The sequence below is a fragment of the Colletotrichum scovillei genome (genome assembly GCF_011075155.1).
Source record: "Colletotrichum scovillei strain TJNH1 chromosome Unknown Contig00010, whole genome shotgun sequence".
NCBI lineage: Eukaryota > Fungi > Ascomycota > Sordariomycetes > Glomerellales > Glomerellaceae > Colletotrichum > Colletotrichum scovillei.
In genome coordinates this window covers 40,296-63,293 of record NW_023336268.1, presented here as the reverse complement: position 1 = coordinate 63,293, position 22,998 = coordinate 40,296, and the positions used below count along the sequence as shown (strand labels likewise).

The following is a 22,998-nucleotide window of genomic DNA, read 5'->3' as shown; positions in this document are numbered from 1 at the left end:
TACACATGGCGGGCAAAGCTAGTTTCAGTCCTCGCCTACGTTTGCCGAACCAGGACACCGGTATGCTAAGGCCCAAAATGCTATAGTCTACCTTACCTTAGGGCGTGGTGCAGTGGCCATCCAACACGGCCTACACAGTCCATACACAGGAGTAAGGTCGCAAGGCAACGTGGCTGTGTGCCAAAAATGCATTCTGGGCACGTCCACGAGCAAACCCCTCCCCCTTCAGTCTTGGAGACTCTTGGCTCGCCAGAGACCGACCTGCGGGTTCATCTCTGGCGGCGTAGGCTCCAATCAAAAGAGCCACAATGACCCAGGCGCATAGTTCTTCTGGGCCCTAAACTTTATCTTGACCGGCATCAACCAGGCAGAGCGCAGTTTACATGCGTCTACGCCGACCGCTTAGCCCTCACCTCAACTCACGATGGGCCTCTCTACATTTGCCGCACCGAGTAAGGCGCGCGCTCTGGGAACCCCGGAGCCCTGTCCCCAATCCTTGGCGTCAGCGTCGTCGCATCACCAACGGTCCTAACTAGTAACCCCACCACTGTCACGGGCTGGCAGCTGCTCGTGCTCCTCACATCTTCCGAATTCCAGTCCCATCTTCTCCGCCCTCCTCCTTCTCTGCCATGTGCGGTGTTCGCAAGTCCGCTGTAGCGAGTTCGGACGATTTCATCACTAAGGAACACTTGCCTGAGCCTACCCCAGCGAGCGGCGGCTATTCTTGAACACGGCTGACAGAGGTTAATGAACATGTGGCCACTAATAGCAAGGCGAGTCAGCCGCTCACGGACATGCGTCGGCGCCGAATGGGCTTCCTCGACACTCTGCGTTCGACGCCAAAGCCGGGTGTCTAGCATTGTTGAACTGGAGCCCTTGGAGGGTCCTCTCATCACTCTTCTTCTTGGCCAAGCTTCACCATCTACCATGTGGCCAAGACTAACATGTCTACTCAATATCGCGGGATGTGGTGTTCACGCGGGATCACGCCGTACTACCTACCTCCACTAGCATTGCGACGCCTTGCGCCAAGCGCTCGCCAGTTTGACTTTTTGATGACAACCTATTCCGGCCAATCTTTCGGCGTCCTTCTCCAGTTGTCATCGCGGCAGCGTTCGCGGTGCTTCCTTTGGACCTGACTTCATCCGGGCGTGGAGAGGACCCCCTTCCGTTCTCGTGATGTGTTTCCCATGTCCTGACTCTTATCCCTGCCAGTCTCCCCCCTGGTTCCGTCCACGATTGATCATTGCCAAGCACGTGTTCGCAAAGAGGTCCGCCCTTTCCAACCTCAAGCAGATAGTTGGCAGAAGCCTGCCAAATCCTCAAAGGGGCTTGGGTTTCTTGCGGCTTGACCAGGTAAACCTGCCAAGACGTTGCTTTCTACGCAGATTGGTGCCATCATGGCTCCATGAAATTAATATCGCATCTCATTGTCATAGCTTCCCGCTCCTTACGATTAACTACCACTCTGCAGTGCTGGTGTATATTTACCTTTAGATCTCCCGCTGTCTAATCTGATGTTTCAAAAAGTCACTCTCGTCTCACCTCATTCTCACTGGGAACCAGTCACTCTTTTAGTATTCTACCATACAATCGCTCGTCCTGTACAATCTCTATTCTCACTCATCATGAAGTCTGCCACTCTACTCTCCCTCATTCCTGCGGTTGCCGCCTTCTGCCACCATGGAACCAGCCTTTTCAAGAAAGATCAGCTTTTCAAAAGAGCTGATGGTACTTTCGGATTCGACGGTCTGAATGGCCCTCTCAACTGGCACTCCATCAGCTCCAACAACTCTGCCTGTGCTCTTGGAAGAAGCCAGTCTCCCATCAACGTTCAACAGTCAAACACCAAGCAGATTAAAGGCTCTACCATCACCTTCAGCCCGGACCAGCACCCCGAGGGAGGTGAACTCGAGAATCTCTCTGGATTCCTGGAGGTTCGCGCAAACGGCACCATGAAGAATGGTGGCAAGACCTACAATTTGCGTCAATTCCACTTCCACACCCCTAGTGAGCACCGTATCAACGGCGAGCACTTTCCCCTCGAGGTTCACTTCGTTTGGGAAGCCGAGATAGGAAACGGTATGTTCTCGCCCTGTTTGACTCCTCGCAATCCCGTCGAACATTGCTAATTGTCACTCAGGATCCTCTCTCGCTGTCGTTGGCTTTCCCATCGAGGTCGCCGAGAAGTCGGACCCTCTCCTGGCCGCCGTCTTCAAGAACGTCGACAAGGTCACCGAGTTCGGATCGCACGCTGCAACTGGACCTCTGGACTTTACCAGCCTGGCTCAGCATATCTCCAAGAACACCATCTACCAGTATGTTCCATCTACCAATCCTTGAAAGCTTCCCCGAGCTTCAGTCTAACTTGTACCCAAGATACACAGGCTCTCTCACAACCCCTCCTTGCACCGAGTCCATTGCGTGGAACGTTGTTGGAAGCCCGATTCCCCTCGACATTGCGACCTACCTGAAGACGAAGAGCATCATGAAGTACAACGCCCGCTATACCCAGAACAGTCCCGGTGAAATGAACTTGTTGGAGAATGCATATGAGAGCCTCAAGAAGATTATCGAGAGTGGTCAAGGTACGAACTAGATTTACTAGATGATCTTTGCAATTGAACATATTTTCTTGTTATTATCAGTGGGAGCTATTACCATGTCAAGAAGTTGACCAACGAAGCTGCCAAGCTTTCGAGGTTTGGAAACGATGTTCTTATAACAAGCTCTGCCAAGTGAGACATGAAAGTCGCTAAACTTGGGTTCAGTCGCAGATCCCGTGGAAGAAAGTCCGTGCAAGAAGGGCAAAAAGGGCGGGCGCAGGAACTAGGCCAGTTGAACAATAATTAGCCCCCTGCAGAAAAGTAGAGGATTTGGCTCGAAAGTTAACAATCCACATATTGACGTAAGGAATGCTGCGTCGGACGCCAGGCATCGTTGAACGGAAGGAATGTAGTAATGGATAATGGGCAGTGGGTACGATTTGGAGGAGAAGTTTCTGAAAGCTTGCATCTCTACTTTTCCAGTCCCAAACGCTTAATCGCCTAGAGGTCTTCATATTTCAATGTATTCATAGTTGTTTAATAACTAAATCATGTATGGTTGTTCTCCCGGCTACTTGAAAATGGACTCAATAGCATCCATGCACCCGTTAAACATCTCCTCCAACATTCCGGCAAGAACCGGTTGAAAGCTTGGCTCCGTCCATTCAGAAGCGCCCGACCAACTGAATTGCGTTTTGTCCTCGCTTATGGCTGTCAATTGCAGCGTTCCGCGGGGGTTCGTCGTGTTCGGGACGCCGTCAAGAATTAGGTAGGTGATGGTGTGTGTCTCCGGATCGGCTATCTCCAATCGTTCATGAACCACATGGCCGTTGTTGAAAGTCAGTGTGCGAACTGATCCAATACCGAATCCCTCAAGACTGGACTTGATAACATTGGGAAACCAAAGCTTCTCGGAACCAAAGGCTGCAATTATTGCCCAAATGTCGGCGATTGGTGCGTCGATCACTCTCACAACTTCCTTCGTCTTGTCCTGTGCCATGGTGCCGGAACCGTCGGCAGTGGAAGATTTGAGATGAGGTTGAGTTTAACTTGAGGGGACAATGCTTTGATTAGATCAAAGAGATCAATATTCCCCTGGAAACATATTGCGTATGTGCGCCGGTAGTTTGTCTCTTTTGAAGTCCGTTGCAGCCGGTGGGATATGATTAATCAAGCCTGTGGGATGCCTCTTTAGCCCCCGGCCAGTGCCCGCGGGTTGCGACGGAGCGATGGCGGACGTCGCTGGCGGACTTGGCGCAAATAAGATCCGAGCTTCAAATGCCAGGTTTCCTTAACTAAATGCTTGATTTAATATACTTCTATAAATTGAGCTAGGGTGAGTAGGGTAATAGTGAATGAACCTCCTCAACTATCTCTTCAAGGCATTAAGGAAATAGAATAGCTCAACAACAGTCTCTGGTACCTGAAGTTTTCCATTTGAGCACTGAGTAGATACTAATACTGGCAACTGCTGAAAGTTGACACTATGTCAGGAGTCACAAAGGAACATGAAGACGACCAAATGTGAGCCATACACAGAACGGGGGCCATTGACTTTGTCAACACAGACAATGTATCTTGTTATCAATTTATTTCGGTACTTGAGGGGTAATGACGATTTCTCCGGGTTCTCTCCTCTGATCTGCAGCATTCCAAGCATCTTCCCAAGCTTCCAACGCAAACGCTCTGACTGGGCCCATGCCAGCTCTATTCCCAAGTGGCAGGATGCCGCTTTCCACAAGTTTGATGAGTCGCCTCGTTTGTTCTGGAGTACTCATCATCGTGCCTTTGACAGTAAGCGCGCGGAAGAGAATGTCAACGTAGCTGAAGTTCACATCAAGCGGGGCGCCGCCACTGAGACTAACACGCGCTCCGATCCTGAGTGCCTCAAGGCAGCTCTTAAAGTGAGTTGAGGAGGCAGCCCCGGCCGGTGACATGTCCCAGAATGCGTCAGCTAGACCTCCACACGCTCTGCGTATAGTGTCGGCGTCCCTTGCAGTATCCCCGGTAATGGTCGCGAACGAGATGCGTGGATTCATTGCGGCAAGCTTTGAGAGATTGTTGTGGTTGCGGCCAATAGCCACAACCCGTGCACCCAATGCTGAGGCGAGGTGTACCGCAGCTGACCCGTGTCGACCAGTCGCTGGGGCGATGAGTATGGAATCTCCTGGCTTGATATCGATATCTGATAGTCCCCAAATGGAACAAGCATGCTAAACAAATGTGTTAAGTCCAGTAGAGTATAGCCCAACCCACTCTGGCTTTCATGCCCCAATAAGCGGCTTTCGTCAAGAACATGACAGTTCTCGATCGGTAGCTTGGCGTAGTCTGCATATATTCCATCCCGCCAATCTCCGCGCGACAGTTTGAAGCTTTCAGGAGTAAAACCCTCCATCATGGCGGAAATATAAAACCCACCCCCATCGCGTGCTTGAATGTAAGGATCAAAGAAAACAAGCTGGCCTTCTTTTAGAATGGTGACATCTGAAGGAATCTTAGACACCCTTCCAATAGCGGTATGCCCTGGGACGAGTGGGAAAGGCAGTGGATATCCACTCTTTGGGTCCCGATAGATTCTCGGCGATTTAGCTCTGACAGTGGCAGCCAGCACGCGGATCACGACACTTCCGGGAGTCACTTCAGGAATCAGGCGAATCTGCAATTCTGCCCTAAGGTTCTGCATGCCTTCTACCTTCTGGAGAAGGACTACACGGTTTTGGATCGACGGAGTGGAGGTCATGACGATGAGTGTTGATGTAGACTGTGGTGTAAATTCTGGAATGAGCGCTAGATTCAAAGACCTGATAGACCAAGAGGTAGATGTAAGTAAAGCAGCAGTCACGACAGATTTCAGCAAAACGTTTTCCTTTTAAGCTAAATTAAATAAAGTATTCGTGGAGCGGAGTTGTCGATGCCGCGGAGAAGCATAATATAGCCCTACTACCACTTCGTGCCTTAGGAACATGTCTGATAATCGCTCTCCCAGATAACTCTATGTAAGCTCAACTACCACCATGCGGTGGAATGTTTGTGTCATACTTTGGGAGGGCCTCCTTGGCAAAGATAAATTACTAGCACGATGAAGTGCTATGGCGGAGTTTCAGGTAGCCTGGTACATGTATAAAGATGGACAACGACCTGCGGAGTTTCTGGGCTCCAAAATCAGGCTGGTAAAATCAACTCCGCAGCCACTTTTGTCAAATTCCGCAGGGGAGGCTCGTGTTACAGGAGGAGGTAGTATATTCCATGTGTAGGAAACGAGGCACAGTCTTGTCAGTTGGCGAGGTAGTTGTTCTTTATTTCTTTTTAGCATTATACGACAGTCCATGTCAGATACTGCCAGACGAATCAGGGGCATTATTTTTGCGGTGTTGTCTACGCTGATATCTCCTTTCTGAATGCGAACTAAAGGTGCATAACAATAAGTTGAGCTAGGTTGGGGCGTTTCTGAGTTTTGGTGATATCTAAATGTTATTTGGGCTGTCGTCCATAGCATAAAAGCCTGTGTTCCGTTTTCGAGCCGGTTATGTGATACTAAGGTATTAGCTGATCCGTTATGAAGTTTGTTAATGACCGCAAAGTATGGCGACACCTGGTTCTGCTAGCTCTGAAGTTGGGTGGAATTTATTTTACGTAAGCAGTTGATAATTGCATCAGCCCCTCATTACCTTAGAGGTAAAGAGTACTTGGTGGCTTCAATGCGCGTTTTCCTTTTCCTTTTAGCATATCCAATGCCTGTCAACTCGTTCCAATGGCCAACGCTGCTTGCGCAATCAATACCCTGTCTTCATTCCTATCACATGAGGAGATCGAAGATGTGGACGGTCTTAACCAGTTCTTCCGTTCTCTCCCGAACCCTGCTGCCCTGAGCAGCCTAGAACAGCACCAAGCGACCGATGTCATCGTCTTTTGTGCCTCTTCGGTTTTGTCACTTGCGGATGTGGTTTTCTCGGCAGTGGCTACGAATGGGCTAGAGTCGAAAGAACAAATTTACACGTATGCAGATGCCGCATTCCTGTGCGATTGATTACATCTTCTTGACCATGTACTAATCCCCGTATCTAGAGAGGGAAGGAACACAGTTCTGGTGTTGTGTGGTGGCATCGGCCACTCGACGCCATTTCTATACGAAGCGATCGAGAATCATCCGGTCTACAATGTGCTTGCCGATGAAGTGCAAGGAAAGGCCGAATCGCGTGTCCTGCAGCTCATAGCTGAGCGCTGGTACGGAGTTCAGATCCATGACGTTGGATCTGTAGAAGCAACAATCCAGCCAGATGATACGAACAAATTCTTGGTTGTAGTTGAAGACCGTTCTACAAATTGTGGAGGGAATGCAGCCGAGTCAAAACGAGTCCTTGAGGCCTGTGGGGTCTACTCACCGAGGTCCATTGTCATAGTGCAAGACCCGACGATGTCAAGGCGAACGGTAGCCACCTTTCAAAGGGCATATCAGCAACAATCTAATGTGTTGCCCCAAATAAAGAGCTGGCCCACGTTCACCCCCCAAGTTAGATTCATCGACACAACAATGGACAACGTTGATAAGGATGTCATGGCTCAGCTTGTATTTGATGGCGAGGAGTGCACCCATAAGACAAGAGGTGGCATGTGGAGCATAGGCCGATTTGTTGATTTACTCATGGGGGAGATTCCTCGCCTTAGGGATGACGAAGCGGGCTATGGGCCAAGGGGGAAAGATTTCATAGTTCATGTGACTATTCCAGAGAGCGTTGATGTTGCCTGGGCGACGCTCTACAACCTTCTCGGGAAACAGCGCAGGAGCTGATTGAAGGGATATGATTAACGGTAATAGAGTTGCTTGGAATTTGGTCGGCAATAACTATACTGCATCTGCATGAGAGCCTGGACGCCGATGCATAATCAGCGCATCACGTACATAGTAGGCTTTCGTGATAGACAGAACACACTTTAGGAGCAGAACGTCCTCCAAGTCTTACAAGCTGTCGGCTTGGCAATTTGCGAGGCTCCCGAAACCATTTGACAGCGGGTTTGTTCTGAATCCCGGCGGGTATTCTTGCATCGCTTGGAGGTGTCTACATACAATCTCAACTCAGCACCATCCAGAAAAAAACAACAACCCCAAAACATGATATCTATTATGTGTTATTCTTTTGACAACTACCAAAGTCTGCAAAGATGTCTCGGGCGCGAGTTTTAACCAAACTTCGGGGGCTCTTCGAGAGACACTGAGGCCGATGCCCAATGCATGTTGATTTTGCCAGCCCAATGAAACCAGACGAATATAACATAGCATAATTATTCACCGCTGTCGTTCAACTTGTACACCCACACGGTGGCCCTAGTGTGCTTAAAGCTCTTGGTATTTGGTTGATGTATCGCATTAAGCACTATGTTTTGCGTACCCAGCACCCCGCGAACCCTCTCATCGTCTTTGTTGGTTCCTTCCATTTCGAATCGACAGCGTCCATGAGATACTGTGAGCAGTGCTCGGTATGCCCAGGGCTAGTGACGATGGTGTCAATTGCAGCCCGCTCGTCGTAAAGAGCGTAGAATTGGCGTCGCCACATGATAGCGCAGTGGTTGATATGGTCCCGGATTGAAGTCCAGTAAAAGTCCCTTTCTGACATCTCATCGATGGTCAACTGCTGCGTCATGTTCTTATCCGCAAATGCACCCCAGCTAGCATCTTCTTGATATTCGTCGACCGAGTCTTTGTCAAAGCACAGAGCCGGGACCCAGTGATTCAACAGGACATCGTACTTGCAGCCTTTGGCTCTTGCCTCTTTTGTCGTGTTACCGCAAGAGATTCTTTTTCTACCAGTGGTTATATTGTGTCGCTGGCCAGTCCCATAAGAAGCTGGCGACGGGGAAAGGGCAGCGTCTTGGGAGGCGGTCGTCGCAGCTGGTGCTGGAAAGAATAGAAAGAAGACTAGTATCCATACTAGCGATGTGCCTATGAGTACAAGAATATGAGAAAAAAGCGTGTTCCGACGGGTCGATGGCCGGCTTGGAGATGTTGGCTCTTCGGTCGTCGGGTCGTCCGAGTATTTGAGAAAAGGCTGATATTCGGGGGTTGAAGACATTCTGGGTGTGATGTTGCATGCAGCTAGCTTGATGGTCAGATGGAGCACCAATACTCGGCGCCAGCCGTACCTGCAAGGAAAACTCTCTATCTTTATTCAGCTGGTTCAATTATCCGTGCACAAGTTTCCTGCTGATTTCTCCTCGAAAGGGCTGTGCGTAAACTCGCCTGTGACAAGAATTGTTTTGGATTGCCACTCACCGCACCAGTATCGATAGTTGACGCGCTTAGGGGCTGTTTCATCCAAACATTCACCATGTTGGCCTGACTTCATGTTTCAGCAAGGCTGAGAGTCCATTGGGTACTTTGATGTCTCGCGTTGCTGCGCCCCGCGCGATTGGATTGTCAGTCCAGACTCGGACCATGTCCTAACAATAAGGACAATTGCTTGAGCGCACTGCAATATTAAGCTCATGGATGAGCTTTCTTTGCGTGATGCGATCGACGCGGAAGGAAGGATAAATCGACCTACCCTAGAGAAGATCTTACAGTCAGGAAGATTCTTTTGACTACCTTACCAAGGATCCAAATTGTGCTTCCCGGTGCTACACCACGCTGGCAGTGGCAAAATTAAGATAACCTCTGTGTTGGCAATGTCTAAGACAATCTTATGCTGTCATAATTCCAAAGTACTTGGGCACATACTACCTAACGTAGAAAACCGCAGCGTCACAGGCCGTCATAGCAATGACGGGTACCTCAGATAACGGAATCAATTGTCCTTAGTCATGTCGATCAAAAAGACGTGATAATATTGAAACGATGCTAGTAATTACTCGTCGTGTCTGTAACCCTTATCCTATTTATCCTTGTATCTAGATGTTGTTTTTTTCTTTTTTTCTTTTTATGTTTAGAGTATCTGCGAATAGGTAAGTTGTAATCAAATAAAGCACCCTACCAGAACGAGGGAAATGATGCATAGTAAAGGACACCTACTTGAACCACAGCAGTCATAGGATACTAAGACACGCCAAGGTCGAATTGAAAAGAAGTCAGAAGGTGAAAGAGCGTTCATTCACTCCCATAAACAGATTATCTAACATCATACAGGTCAAAAAATGATTGACTGCATTCATCATTTGAAACTTCCTAGGTAAGACATCCAACACTTGCATCATCACCGCTGGTCATGCTGATTTGCATTACAGGTACGCTACATCTCTTATTCGAGGAAAGTTCTTCAAAGCGGTATGACCATCTAGCTCCCTCCTTTCATGATTACCTAGATCACCTATTGCTACGTTCTACTCCCTCGATCCACCCCACAGACTAGTCCATCTGTATCTGCAAAGTGATAATGTATAAGTGTCGATTTGGGGCTCTCAGCAAAATGCGGTTCACTCTCAGCCTTGCACCACAAACCCTTTCAAGCTACCATCAGCCCACTTGTCTACAACTTGTTCGAAAGCCACAGCCCCCATACTAAAGCCCACCGAGGGTTCCTTTGTCCTTTTCTCTTTCTTGGGATCCTTGTAATCCATAAAGTACGTTGGGGTGCAGGATACCACAGGAGCATACCATGAAGCGTAAGGCTTCAAGCTCTCCGTGTAGCTTTTCTCCGCCTCCTTGCTGACCTCGACCTCAACCCTGTTGATATCAGAAGCATTCTCGCAGGCAGACTTGGCAATGTGAGCGACTAATCTGCCTCCGACGGTGTACGGGTAGGTCGTGTTTGCCGAGGAAGTGGCACCCTTTGCGGTAAAGAATAGTAGGTTAGGAAAGTCGTGTGTAGCCACGCCCATGAAAGTGGCGAACTCATCGCTTTGCCATTTCTCCGTCAGATCGCGACCGTTGCGCCCCCGGATTGGCATGTTCAGTACTTGGGCTGGGTCTCCATCGACGGCAGTCGTCGTTGCGAAACCTGTCGCAAGTACGAGAACGTCAACCTCGTACTCTTTGGCCAAGTCGCCCTTACCGACCAAAACGCCTTTCTCAGTATAACCAGAGATACCCTGACCATCGGTATCAACGAGACTGACGTTTGGACGGTTGAAAGACTTGAGGTAATCTTGATGAAATGTCGGACGCTTACACCAGCCGGGGTACCAGGCCTTCAGTTTTTCAGCTAGTTCCGGGTCGGCAACCTCGCGCTCGACGTGCTTGCGGAGCTCACTTGAGATCCCCGCGTCGAGTTCCAACATCCGCTGGAGATGCTGAGGGACGTTTTCGGGGGTGATATCTTTCGCCCGGGGGCTTCCAATAAGTCCAGCGAACGTGCGTGCATTACTCCATCCGTCTTTGACGAGGTCATCGGCAGGAGTTACCTCCGGGTGGTCGTTAAGAAACTTGTTCAGGTTTCTCATCCGATCGGCCTGCCAGCCTGGCCGGCCAGCTACAATGTCCCAGCTTTCCGGGGTCGTCTCGACTTGCTCTCTTGGTCCACAGTACGAGGGCGTGCGCTGGAACACGTAGAGCTGCTTCGACCATTTGGCCAGCTCGGGGACAGCCTGAACAGCGGTCGCGCCGGTGCCAATGATACCCACTCTCTTGTTCTTGAGGTTGACCAAGTCAGGTTGGTCCTGAGATCCGCCGGTGTATTCGTAGTTCCAGCGAGCGGTGTGGAAAATTTCCCGGTTCTTCACGAATACGCTGAGACCAGGAGCATCAGGTGCGCTCGGCGAGTAGAAGAGGCCACCGGCGGGCATGAGAAACTGTGCCTGAACAACAAAATCGCCGTTGAGATGCTGATATTGAGGGCACATATTGCGGCTCATTGTGACAATCCAACGCTTCTGGCCGTCGTCCCATTCGGCGCCCTTTGCCTTGGTACAGAACATACCCTTGATTCCATACTTCTCTGCGATCTGCTCAACGTTCTGACGGATCTCTTGGCCCTTCGAGTAGCGATGCTTGGGAACGAATCCTGTCTCCTCGAGAAGTGGCAAGTAGCAGTAGCCTTCCACATCGCAGGTCAGGCCTGGATAGCGATTCCAATACCAGGTGCCGCCAAAGCCGCCAGCCTCGTCCACAATGACGATATCAGCCGGATTGAATCCAGCCGCGACCAATTGGTAGGCAAAAAGTATACCATTATGGCCGGCACCAAGGATCAGGAAACGGATCTCGGAACCATCACTCAGAGGCGGAGTTTCCTTGGCGAGGGCGTCGTAGTCGGCCCAAGGGTCACGACTAAAGTCGTTCATCAACGAACTAGTCCTGAAGTTGATACGGTCTCCTTGGTTGTCAGAGATGGCGATGAATCTCTTGTCTCGCTCAGCTTCGTATTTGGTGGTGATTGAATTGATAGCAGTCATCGTGAAAAGGGCTCAGGAGATGCAGAAAATCCTAGATTACGTTTGAAAGAATGTAAAGTTCTCTGTTTCTGGACGTGGATGATGATTTAAACCAGATCCTTTGAAGTGCCAACACTTTGGACTTCTCTTATAAGCTTCCATGCGGACTTTAGTGGCCTCTTCCACGGAAACTCGGAGCTGATGATATTGCGGGCCAAACGTTAACGAGCTCACTTGAATCCATTCATAGCTGTGCCTTGGCCAAATGACATGTCATCGGTACCCAAGCAACCCAAGAACACATGGCTCCCCGCGCAGCCGAAGAAGCATACCGCTCTTTGAAAAGCCGAGAGTCTGTGCAGTAAGTTGTCGCAGTCGGATTTCCGATTCAAGCAGGACCAATCATATGTGGCGAAAAGCCGAAATTGAATCCACCTGCCGGACTGCGCACGACGGAGGGACGTCTTACCCTTTGTGATGTCCCGGAATCCTTGTGCAGTGGAGAGTAGCCCGACCCGTATCTCAATAATTTGAAAAAGTTGGATCTGGATTCTTGATTTGTCTTTTCTGGCCGGACCGGGCAGCAGGTGGTGGCAGCGACTTTGCCAAAGTGAATAGGGGCAGCATTTGCGGACTAGCCCAGCTTATTTGGGTGAAATTCTCTAACCACCCGCCTCAAAAGCACGCGCTGGTGACGATTGATATTGTTACGAGTTAATAAGTTTGGTTACAGTGGCCTTTATTGGCCTAATGAAGAGAACCAAGAAAAGGGAAGGGTCTAGGTAGCGTAGGTAGTAGCTCCCTTCGAAATCACGGGGTGGCGCACGTGACGAGTATCTTGTAGATTGCCGATGCTATTTCTGTTTCGTGGCAGACTTTCCGCTAGCCAGGCTCGTCACCCCGAAGCCAAACGATTCGACGCACCACTAGGCTCAGCGTAAGGATGCCCAACTTCCGTCGAAAGTCTTGTCAACAATGTCGGTCATCAAAGTTAGCCTGTGACCGAAGACAGCCCCGCTGCTCCCGCTGTGAGCAACGGAATTGGCCTTGCCGCTACTCTACTACATCGCAGGCAACTGTTCACCTAGAAAAGGGCTATCGGCAGCTTCGGAGTCCGCAGTTGTGCACTACGAGACAAATTTCTGAAGTATCGCCGCTAGATATCTCAAGCATTGAGGCGGCGATTACAAGTAGCACAAGGGATCTCAATGATTGCCAAACAGCTAGCGTTTTCGAGGTCGCCGATACCATTGGTGATATCGGAGTTTTTGAATGGGCTGCTGAGCCCACAAACAGTACCAATGAAACGTCTTGGAGCGATGGCGTTACGGGCAACAGTCCAAGGTTAATATCTACGGGTCCAATAGCTGACACGAGTTCTGACATTGTTACCAACATAATTGCCGACATCAACACACAAATCTCAAGCAGGGCCAATTTTGAGCTCAGTATGCTGGTTGATGTCGACCAGTTACTTCGGCCGCGTAGAAACAAAACTGCAGAAGCCTCGCTTACTTCGAAAATGATGCTGGGAAGCATACGGAGATACCCTGCAATGCTGATCAATGATCTTAACCTACCCCCTTTTATTAGCTCGCCGTGCTTCGGCGACGAGATCCTATGCCAGCAGTCTGGAATTCATCAATGTCTTCCACAGCCATTAGCTACATGTGCTAGTATAGTTCGCATGTTTCCGAGAGAAAGCCTTAGAGACAGATCTTTTGCATGGAAGACCATCTACATGGAACAACAAAGACTTTTTCACGAGGTAGGTCGCATCTCGGTCGTCGGAGAAGGGCCATGGCGATATCAGAGACAGTTTTCAGATACTAATCACAGTCATTGTGAAGCATGAGTCTTACGACAGGGAGACATTGATTGCTGCCGTACAAGCCGTCACGTTGTATACCATTCTCCACGTTGAAGATGTCGCATCTATCCCTGAACACTACCTCAGATCAATTACCATTACTTTGGGCGTGAGTCTCTGTTCCGCGGCAGGATTCATGCACATTCATGGCTGACTGTACTCCTCCGCTTGCTTGAATCTCTAGACTATGACTTATACAATGATGCAGGCTCAAACTGGGGCCAATCACACGCAGCATTATAGTATTCCCAATCGGCATGAATGGATCAGTAACGAAAGCGTAGGGAGGTCAGTCATATTATCGAACAATGTGTGCTCTTTATTAACAACTTATCACTTTTAGACTAACATGCTTTTGCTACGCATTGAACGAGCTCCTAAGCATAGCAATATGTCCTTCTTCCGGGCACGGTGGCGCGACGTGCAAAACTGTACACCTTCCGAGCACACGCAGCCTCTGGCTAGCTAAGACAAACATTGAATGGCAGCGACACTACCTTGAACAGTCATCGCAAAGGGGCTTCAAAGATACCCTCAAAGTCTCTCATCTTCGGGAGTACGCCCGATATGCGGGGAACGCCTTACCAAGGGAGGGTTGGGTAGCGGATTTCGAAAATTGGTGTCTGAATCACGACGAGTTGGGACAGTTCATCTGGATGGCGACGAAATTGGAACCCGTGTAGCATTCTCATTCGTGTGTTCATGTTCTACTGTCTTGAGTGTGGGTTTCCCAAGTCACCACACTGCGACAGCAACTTGATCGGCCCGAAGAGCTAAGTAGCACAATGGGCTCGCGTCCGAATACATAGAGTTCTTCCATCGTGTTATTAGTGAAGTCTGCCTTGGAAATGTGGAAAAGGGCACATTCTCTGATCACGCTCATCAATGTCGACTCGGGAGACTTGCACAAGTAATGGGAGACAGTACGAGCCACGAAAAAAGTGTCAGAACTTGCCCGCCATACTGCTGGGGCATGCAGAATTTCGTGCGTCTTTTTGCTAAGAATAGGTGGTACTATATTCAGCGGCTCCTCGAGGGGGATTGACTGAGGATAGACTTTGTATAGTTTCTTTAGCATTCAATTACGTATTAGTTCCCATAATCGCTTTCAGCTATCTTACCAAGTATCTCTCGATAAGAATACAATTAATTCCTAATGCGTTGCTATACCTTTTGACTTGCGAATATAGCCTATAGCTTTTCAACTGCCACTTGTAATAACTATTGGTGAATAGCCTTCGTATGACTGTGCCGAGGTGTAAATATAAGTGGTCCGAACTCATTATGATCAGTTGCATCAGAATCACCGCCTTGGTCTGCGAGGAACTTGACGATAGGTGCATACATATTCTAACCGCAAGAGATATGGGTGTCTGTCCCCGTTTATTGGGTATATGAACATGAAAATTTGGTTTATGTAGAAGCTTGACCACTGATTTGTGTCCTTTCTCTGCTGCTGGGTCAAATGTCTGACACCCTCCTTCATTAAGCCCGTCGAACCCACACCGCAGACAAGCAGCTCTTCAACAAACGCCAGTTGTCCATACAGCTTCAGATACCAGAGTCCTCTCCATACACTTTTTATTGTTCTTGTCAGAAGACTTGAGTGCTCTGCTGGCTCCAAATATAAGGTCTCCGTCCTCTGGAGCTTTGACCATATCAAAATGTCGGGCATAATGATCTCTGAAAGTTGATTCCTGCGCATGACCATAGAAGCAATTCCGATTTCCGAGCTTTCGCCGGAAAAAGGCCAATTGAAAAGAATATATTTCGACTTTGTTTGTGCAGTATGGGTTAGCTCGGATATGTAGGAGGCACATGGCAACATGAAGCTCATGCGGTTGTATTTGGACAGCGTGATGTGGAAGTGTGTATCCGTCAGTTCCAGCCGCGTGAAACTAAATACATGTGAGACAAGCACCTCTATTGTCTCTCCAAATCGGTATACTTCACAGGAGATTAGCCTACCAATTTGACCTTAAGATGATTATGTTGAATCCACTCATATCTTGTTGCCGCTGGTTCAGGCGGCCCATCACGAAATGTAATGCTAGCACCGTTTGCGATCAGCATCTTTGCTGCTGTGAATTGTGTTTCACCTGATGACACAGCCAAAAATTCTTCGAGGAGAGCGCTCGTCTCAAAACTTGGTCCCTCAGCATGAAGCTCCTAGAAGAGCTCTCGACCTTCACGTACTGCAGCAAGAGCGAGCGGGATGCAGATCCCTTCTCTTGACCAGCAATCTACTTTTTAGTAAGAGAAGTTGCGGCTGAAATTTGGGACCAAAAATGCCAAAGCAGTTTGTAAGAGATCCCGAAATAGAATTTCAGGACTGTTGAAGAAGAGCATCATAGATATGTGTTCTCTTAGCTCGGCGGAGACCGCCAGAGCTGGCATTGGCAACGGACAGGAGCTTGAATATATTCAGACTTCAAACCTCAATCGCGTAGCAAAAGGCGGTCATTCTCCGGTGCATTTTGCGTTTGATATCGGGATCCACTCCATGTTCGAGCAGCAAATTGGCCACCTGAGTCGAATCATCGACTTTTCCTGAAGAATAGGGGTGAGCTCGTTATGTGTTCTCGTTTTTGGACAAAGGCCAGAGCACTAATGTAAAGCGGGCAGAGAGTAGTGAGAAATGCGTAATACTTCATATTTTATCCCTATATGGCTTCAGTGAACGTATCTCAAGTATTTTAGGAGGAAGAGTCAACATTGCCTTAATGCAGAGCGTGAGAGGAAATGGAGAGGACTCCCGCCCTGTAATTGTAACCAGAAACTCACATATCTGACGACGCTATCGATTCGATGTTCATGTTATCAACAAGCTTGATACAGTTCTCGTTCTTGACTGAATCAACGCGTTCACAAATGATTTCTCAGCAGTTGTGAATGTGCAAAATAGCTAGATGAATTAACGACACGAGCCAAGCTGCAATAAACTGATGAAGTTGCCATCCTTGCGATTTATGTCTGTATGTCATTGCATCTGATTCTAGCGACGATGGGATTTCAAGAGAAAATTCACTGACAGATGATGGTAGTTGCCCAACGACAAGTGTTTCCTTCTGGAGAGTTGCATCCCCTCGTTTTCGTTCTCGTTTAAGTCTAGCTAGCACCGTGGTCAAACTCTGTATCCCTGTGAACTCCATGGACAGTCTTGGCAAAACCTGTGCTAAAATGCGTTCTTTATCGCAAAGCCCACGTTGAATGAACTGAAGTCGTGATCGCTTCCGTTCCGTCATGTCCAGTGAACACCAATTCGCGGTCCAGATGCAAGTTGATTTAATTTGAGTCTATTGTAGATGTATTTCGGCTTTTTTTTTTTTTAGCGGCGAGCTTCGCCTCCTACGTCCCAAAATACCATGTTAGTCTGTGGCAGTGCTCATCTGGATGGGGTTATCCTGAATGATAAATTGCAATGTTTCTCGTATCAAGAACCTATCTTGTAACCTTCACGGTCGAGTTTTCTGCTCTTTTCACATCGTTGACTCTTTTTCTATCTACGAAAAATATGCTGCCCATGATGGCTAAAGCTTTCCTCATCTCGGGTCTTATACATAGCCTACCATGTCTTGCACAACCGTCAGCCGTCTCGCCATCCACAGTATGTCACATGCGCAAGAAGACGAAAGTCATGAAGATGCTAACTGAGTCTTCAGTGCGAGACCATTGACGCTGTTCTTCCAGGCAAAGTAGCTTTCCCGGGCACGGCCACATATAACTCGTCAAATGTGTACTGGTCCGGAAGACAGAATCTGGAGCCCTCGTGCATAGTTCTTCCGGCCTGCGCTGAGGATGTCTCGAAGACCCTTGGACTTGTGACTAAGAGCAAGAGCCCCTTTACCGTCAGGAGTGGAGGACACACCGCATTCGATAAAGGATCCAACATCCAGGATGGGGTCGTCATCAACATGGCCCAGATGAATGGTATCCAAATCTCACCTGACCAATCTACGGTCTCTGTTGGACCTGGTGCTCGGTGGATCAATGTCACCGGTGCTGTGACCCCCCACGGAATCGCCGTCGTTGGCGGTCGCAGCCCGATGGTCGGCATTTCAGGGTTTCTGCTAGGCGGTGGCATGTCGTTCCTCACCGGCAGACGAGGAATGGGCTGTGACAATGTTCGGAACTTCGAGGTTGTGCTCGTGTCCGGTGAGATCGTCAACGCCAATCCATCGAAGAACCAAGACCTGTACTGGGCATTGAGAGGTGGGGGCGGTTCCAGTTTCGGCATTGTCACTCGATTTGACCTTGAAGCGTATGCGCAAGGCGACGTTTGGAGTCAGCTTTCGATGTGGTCAACAAACTACACGACTACGGCCTTAAACATCTTCACGAAAACGGTCAAAGAAAAGTTGCATTCGGGACAAGACTTGGACTCGCATATGTTTTTCGGCTTGACTTACACTGGTGTGGCCACTGGCGAACCTATTCCGACACTTTACGGCTTCCATATGAACCTATCCTCTCCTCACGCACCTGGTGGCGAGTTTGATACAATGAAAGGGCTGTTCCAGCTTCCGATGCCCTTCATCAACAATACGCTCGTTACAGACATTTCTGGTCAGATCCGAACCACCTCAGTAACTGTCTTTGGCGAAAGACAATCGTTTTACGCCACCTCTATTCGTGATGGCGAAAACAGCGAAAGTTTTATGAGCAGTGTGGTCGACGCTTTTACCACCTTTGCAAGTGGGCTCAGGGCTGACGTTGAAGCTCGAGGTGACTCGCTCAATGTTACGATGGTCTTCCAGCCACTGACCAATCCGACATTTGAAGCAATGCAAAGGAATGGCGGCAATGCCCTGGGCCTATACCCCTCGGATTTTCCTTCATATATCGTGTCTGTACCCATGGCTTGGTCCGATCAAGCCCTTGACGACATGATCGATGTAAGAACAAATCAGTTCATAAACGACTTAGACGCCATGGCTCAGAAGCAGGGATTTGGGAATGGCTTTCAGTACATGAACTATTCTGGGAAGCTTCAAAGTGTCATTGAAAGTTATGGCAAGGCCAACCAAGACAGGCTTCGGGCCGTCGCTGCTAAATATGACCCGAATGGGCTGTTGCGGAAGCTCTGGAAAGGCTACTTCAAACCGTAAGGATGGCCAATAGTTTATAAAGACTTTCGGGATCATTGTCGTTCCTAGCAAGAAACCGTTTAAGTGTCAAAGTAGAGTCACTTCTCTAGGACTACTGAAGATATCCTTATAGATTACAGTTGTGGCCTTGAGACTCCCGAGAGCTTCTCGTAGATAGCTCTTTCCAGCTCGTCATATAAGTTCTTTAATACAGGATCTCCGTAGGGCTGAATGTTCACCATCAAACAGGCTGCCATACCGGTTCGAAGATCCATCAACTGCTTTTAGTTAGTTGACTACCGTGCTAAAGGTCTCCTCAAGAACACTTACCCAGCGACCGTTTACCAAAAGAATTCCCGTTTGCCTCTTGCTCAGCACATCTTTGATGTGAATGTGACACCATGGCTATGTTGAAGAGAAGAACTACCTCATGACTCATTACTGCCTGTGAATCATAGCATCAGCATATATACTTGTTTAAACATGGATAGACCTCTTATGCCCTGTTCTAAAAGTTCTGCGTATGCAGACTTCTAAGGCCAATGAACACGTTTTCCCTTTCCTAATAGATCCCTCCTTGATCCTCTAGTAATACCGAATTATATTAGTGAACAATGCGATAACATGATTTAGTTGCGCAGGAAACAACCTTCTTCATTATTCATTGCAAAGTTTCATCAGTTCTCTCACTAAGTAAACCGCTCATAGGATGATCATACTCAGTTGGAATACCACGACCCACTTGTCCAACCTGTGTTGATGCGCTTCTTGCGCCTTATTCTTATGACTTTCTTCGTTCCATATTGATATGCTGGGGGAAAGAGATCATCGTGCTCTCGGTCAAAATACAATAATAGTCGAGGCCCACGGCACATCAAATCAATCCGGCTAACGCTCTGCCGCCCTGGATCGATGCTCGGTCTCGCCTGCTGCACCACTATGGCTCGTAACATTGACATACACTGCTTGTGGCGGCGCCAGAGGCCCTGTACACTGAAAGTGGCTGTCTCTCACTTTCCAATGTTTCGCTGATACCGTAGAGTGCCAGTAAATCCACTCGCAAGGTTGCTGATAGGCACACAGCCAAGTCACACCATCTAATCGAGCCAGCAAACCCACCTTTGGTCACCCCCATCATGTTACGGCCAGCTAGTCGTGGTGTGGCAAATCAGTGAAATTTGATAGTGCAATACTAAACCGTAATCGAATCGTGAACGTGCATAGCTTCTTAGAAGCTATATCTATAAAGCTTAGCGGAGAGTAGGGCTTCGATAATCAACAGTCCTCTTATTAAAGAGACTCTTAGTAAAGATAGCTAGAAAAGATTACAAAGTTAAGTACGATATTAACTGCTGAAGGAGCTATGGGAATCTGTCGTCGAGCTCGGCTCGAATCCATCCTTAGAAAAGTTCCGTTCCTAAACAAGTCCTTTGTGCTCTTGAGTCATCCTGAATCAACCTGATCCGAAATTATTGTTCGGTTACCGAGTCGAGTTGGATCACATCAATCCCCGATGATAATGATCCTATCTTTGCATGCCTTTTACCATGGTTTTATTTCGCGGAGGATCACTAGTGTTCCTCTTCCATCTACATTCATGGTGCGTCGTAGCCGCAACGTGGTTCTGCAGGGTAGGCCCTGGATCTGGCTATGCATGTTTAGGTCAATGTAATGAACAACTTCCAGCGATTTTCAGCGACATGCTACAAAGCTGACTGCAAAACTGTTCATAATCTCGGACCCGTGGTCTTATTCCATACCCCCTGCTTTCCTGGTGAAAGCACCCCGTTGGGGTCGATAGCGTCCTTCAGTAAAGCTGTGAAACGTCTAAAGGCGCCCGCGTTGAAATCCTGATGAGCAGCGGTTGCGTCCATGAAGCTGACGTGCGCGCGGTACTCGAGGTAGCCAGATCTTCTCGTATACTTCATTAGTGCCATCTGGAGTGGGTATAATCGGGCTTTGGCTGAAGGATGGAATATGACAAGATTGATAGCAATGACGTAGCGGTCAAAGACGTGGAAGTCAGCCACAAAATTGAGATCGTTCTCCTCGGTTATTTCTTTCGCGCCACGATACCACTCGTATAATTCTCGACCAGAGGGTGGGACGACAGGCGAATAGGAGTTATGCCACAAGCCTTCACCATTTTTGTGGTCCTCAAAAACAGTTACAGGGTCGAGGCCCGGGACGCCATTCTGAGGCAGGAAGTCAGGGGCCACATCCTCGCCTCGGAGATACTTGCCAGGAGGTGCTGTAAATGTCTCAGCCGTGAGCTTTGCACCCTTAATAAGCTCCAGCCGACGCCTAATGGCCCCGAGCAGACCAGCATGTGCCTCGCGGGGCGCATATATGGCAAATGCGGTGCGCCATGCGGGAATTCTGAAGCGCTCTGTAATCTCAGTGACGATGTTGGCTGGGATGCGGTGCTTCAAAGACGAATATGACCCTAGCATTTTCGATATCTCGTTGCTGGTATGCATCATTCCGGTAATGATGGTCATGGAGTTGAAGAGCTGTGGGGGGTTAGTAATGACGCGTCGACGCATCAGTTCTGTGAGTGCGCCTGTGAGGGGTACAACGTCTTCCTCTTCCATGCAATCTACTTCGATACGGGTGTATGCATCAGGCGCATGGGAAAGATGAATGCCCATTTTAGTGACAATTCCTTGCATGGGTCATGTCTCGTTAGCGACAGATATCGATATGCATGTAGTCACGTACCATAATTGGACTGAAAGAACAGTCCATCAACACCTGGGCCCAGGCCACTAAAATTGTCAGCTTTGGCGATTGCGAAATCGGTAGATCAAGCCCAGTCTGTTGATAACGTACCCTGAATAGAGCGGCCATGTCTTGTTGCCCTCCATAGCTCCCATACCAGTCCTCAACAGATCACCATTAGGCAGCACAACCTCTAGGCCAGATTGCTGTTTGTAATGCACGGCTTCCGGGGTGTAGCCAAATCCCCTCTCCAGTGTATTTCCGATAATAGAGCCCCAACCCAAAGCTGGTACGGACATCCACAAATTCAAACCTCGTCGTTTGATCTCGGCATAGAGCTGCATGAACGTAACACCAGGTTCCACGATAGCGTAAGCGTATTCTTCATTGATTTCGATGATATCTGTCATTCGATGCAAGTCGAGAACAACAGATCCTGATAAAACAGGTGCCGAGCCACCGTACCTATCATAGTAAGATCAGCTGGCATATCAACGAAGGACAACTGGACCAACCCGAGATTCTTCCCTCGCGATATTGTCCAGAGGGGTGTCAGATTATCGTTTGATGCCTTGACTATCTGCTGAACGTGGTCGACAGAGGCAGGCCTGACAGCGGCTGCCGCATGGTGGGTATTACCCAACGGGAAGGGGTCGCCGTAATTGCAAGCACCATTGAGGCCTCTAGGTGCTCCCCAAGAGGGATCCCGCGAAACGTTTTCTGGTCCAACAATACTGGACACAATGTCCAGGAACGCGGAAAGTTTGGCGGGCGAAGTAGCGGAACTTCTGGTAGGAAGAGACATGGCACTGAGGGATGAAGAGATGTCAGGATCAAAATACGGCACGTCGTCACGTAATCTGAGAGGTAATGCTACACATACTTATATGTGACGGAGGGGCAAGCCTGACCATTGCTGGGTTATTCGACTCCGAAGAAATAGCCGAGAGCTCGCTTTGAGGGTGCAAGCGCAGCTTTGGGTTCGCATCCATCATCACCCAAATTTGCGGTCTATTGCTCATCTGTCTGTCGTCGTCGGTGAACTCCGCACCGGTCGCACAATCGGACCATGATAATTGCCGCTGAGGTCAGCGGGATTGCCAAAGCGCCCGTTCTAGGGTCTGTCTATCGATCAGACTCAACCTAGTCATTAGCCGCTCATCAAGTTTCGGCTGAAGCTTGAAGCCAATCACCGGTTCATTACCACCTTCGGTGAGCATGCGGAGAGCCAAGAACGACCAATCCTCCGGTACTTCTCCATTTAGCACATTATAGACAGCAAGTCGCATGTACGCGGCGAATGGGCAGGTCAACGGACAAGGACGGAGATCGCCACGCCGACTACAGAGCATCAATGGCTACCGGTTGCCGATCAACACCTAAAATCTGCCGAAGTTATTGAAATACCATTAGTCAGTGATATTACACTCGGATGTTTTTTGGAGCCTATGAGCTTCATGCGGCATCCGTATCG

The 22,998-nt window shown here is 48.9% G+C and overlaps 9 protein-coding genes across 9 annotated transcripts; 4 read left to right on the top strand and 5 right to left on the bottom strand.

Annotated features, from left to right (window-relative positions):
- Window positions 1-1,628: 1,628 nt before the first annotated feature.
- Window positions 1,629-2,833, top strand: HER10_EVM0008990 (carbonic anhydrase; the record flags this gene model as incomplete). Its single annotated transcript, XM_035478495.1, has 4 exons — window positions 1,629-2,082; window positions 2,144-2,318; window positions 2,380-2,588; window positions 2,772-2,833. 4 exons carry the CDS (start codon window positions 1,629-1,631, stop codon window positions 2,831-2,833), a joined length of 900 nt encoding a protein of 299 aa, XP_035328304.1.
- Window positions 2,834-3,117: 284 nt separating this feature from the next.
- HER10_EVM0007096 (bet V I allergen) lies at window positions 3,118-3,546 on the bottom strand (the record flags this gene model as incomplete). The annotated part of the gene is made up of 1 exon (XM_035476662.1): window positions 3,118-3,546. The coding sequence occupies one exon, from the start codon at window positions 3,544-3,546 to the stop codon at window positions 3,118-3,120; it is 429 nt and encodes a 142-aa protein (XP_035328146.1).
- Window positions 3,547-4,135: 589 nt separating this feature from the next.
- HER10_EVM0011983 (uncharacterized protein) lies at window positions 4,136-5,286 on the bottom strand (the record flags this gene model as incomplete). Its single annotated transcript, XM_035481389.1, has 2 exons — window positions 4,136-4,717; window positions 4,753-5,286. 2 exons carry the CDS (start codon window positions 5,284-5,286, stop codon window positions 4,136-4,138), a joined length of 1,116 nt encoding a protein of 371 aa, XP_035328565.1.
- Window positions 5,287-6,282: 996 nt separating this feature from the next.
- On the top strand, window positions 6,283-7,335 carry HER10_EVM0006613 (duf218 domain protein; the record flags this gene model as incomplete). Its single annotated transcript, XM_035476194.1, has 2 exons — window positions 6,283-6,542; window positions 6,612-7,335. Exons 1-2 carry the CDS (start codon window positions 6,298-6,300, stop codon window positions 7,333-7,335), a joined length of 969 nt encoding a protein of 322 aa, XP_035328117.1. The 5' UTR covers window positions 6,283-6,297.
- Window positions 7,336-7,918: 583 nt separating this feature from the next.
- Window positions 7,919-8,614, bottom strand: HER10_EVM0001392 (uncharacterized protein; the record flags this gene model as incomplete). Its single annotated transcript, XM_035471140.1, has 2 exons — window positions 7,919-8,433; window positions 8,524-8,614. The coding sequence occupies 2 exons, from the start codon at window positions 8,612-8,614 to the stop codon at window positions 7,919-7,921; spliced, it is 606 nt and encodes a 201-aa protein (XP_035327598.1).
- A 1,342-nt stretch (window positions 8,615-9,956) lies between these two features.
- On the bottom strand, window positions 9,957-11,867 carry HER10_EVM0004227 (uncharacterized protein; the record flags this gene model as incomplete). The annotated part of the gene is made up of 2 exons (XM_035473879.1): window positions 9,957-11,369; window positions 11,427-11,867. 2 exons carry the CDS (start codon window positions 11,865-11,867, stop codon window positions 9,957-9,959), a joined length of 1,854 nt encoding a protein of 617 aa, XP_035327873.1.
- A 1,048-nt stretch (window positions 11,868-12,915) lies between these two features.
- HER10_EVM0000401 (uncharacterized protein) lies at window positions 12,916-14,399 on the top strand (the record flags this gene model as incomplete). The annotated part of the gene is made up of 4 exons (XM_035470185.1): window positions 12,916-13,614; window positions 13,697-13,825; window positions 13,901-14,004; window positions 14,060-14,399. Exons 1-4 carry the CDS (start codon window positions 13,297-13,299, stop codon window positions 14,397-14,399), a joined length of 891 nt encoding a protein of 296 aa, XP_035327512.1. The 5' UTR covers window positions 12,916-13,296.
- Window positions 14,400-17,230: 2,831 nt separating this feature from the next.
- HER10_EVM0007877 (uncharacterized protein) lies at window positions 17,231-18,824 on the top strand (the record flags this gene model as incomplete). Its single annotated transcript, XM_035477417.1, has 2 exons — window positions 17,231-17,323; window positions 17,379-18,824. The coding sequence occupies 2 exons, from the start codon at window positions 17,231-17,233 to the stop codon at window positions 18,822-18,824; spliced, it is 1,539 nt and encodes a 512-aa protein (XP_035328216.1).
- A 1,706-nt stretch (window positions 18,825-20,530) lies between these two features.
- Window positions 20,531-22,329, bottom strand: HER10_EVM0002107 (FAD binding domain-containing protein; the record flags this gene model as incomplete). The annotated part of the gene is made up of 4 exons (XM_035471833.1): window positions 20,531-21,468; window positions 21,525-21,571; window positions 21,636-21,989; window positions 22,040-22,329. 4 exons carry the CDS (start codon window positions 22,327-22,329, stop codon window positions 20,531-20,533), a joined length of 1,629 nt encoding a protein of 542 aa, XP_035327660.1.
- Between the last annotated feature and the right edge of the window lie 669 nt (window positions 22,330-22,998).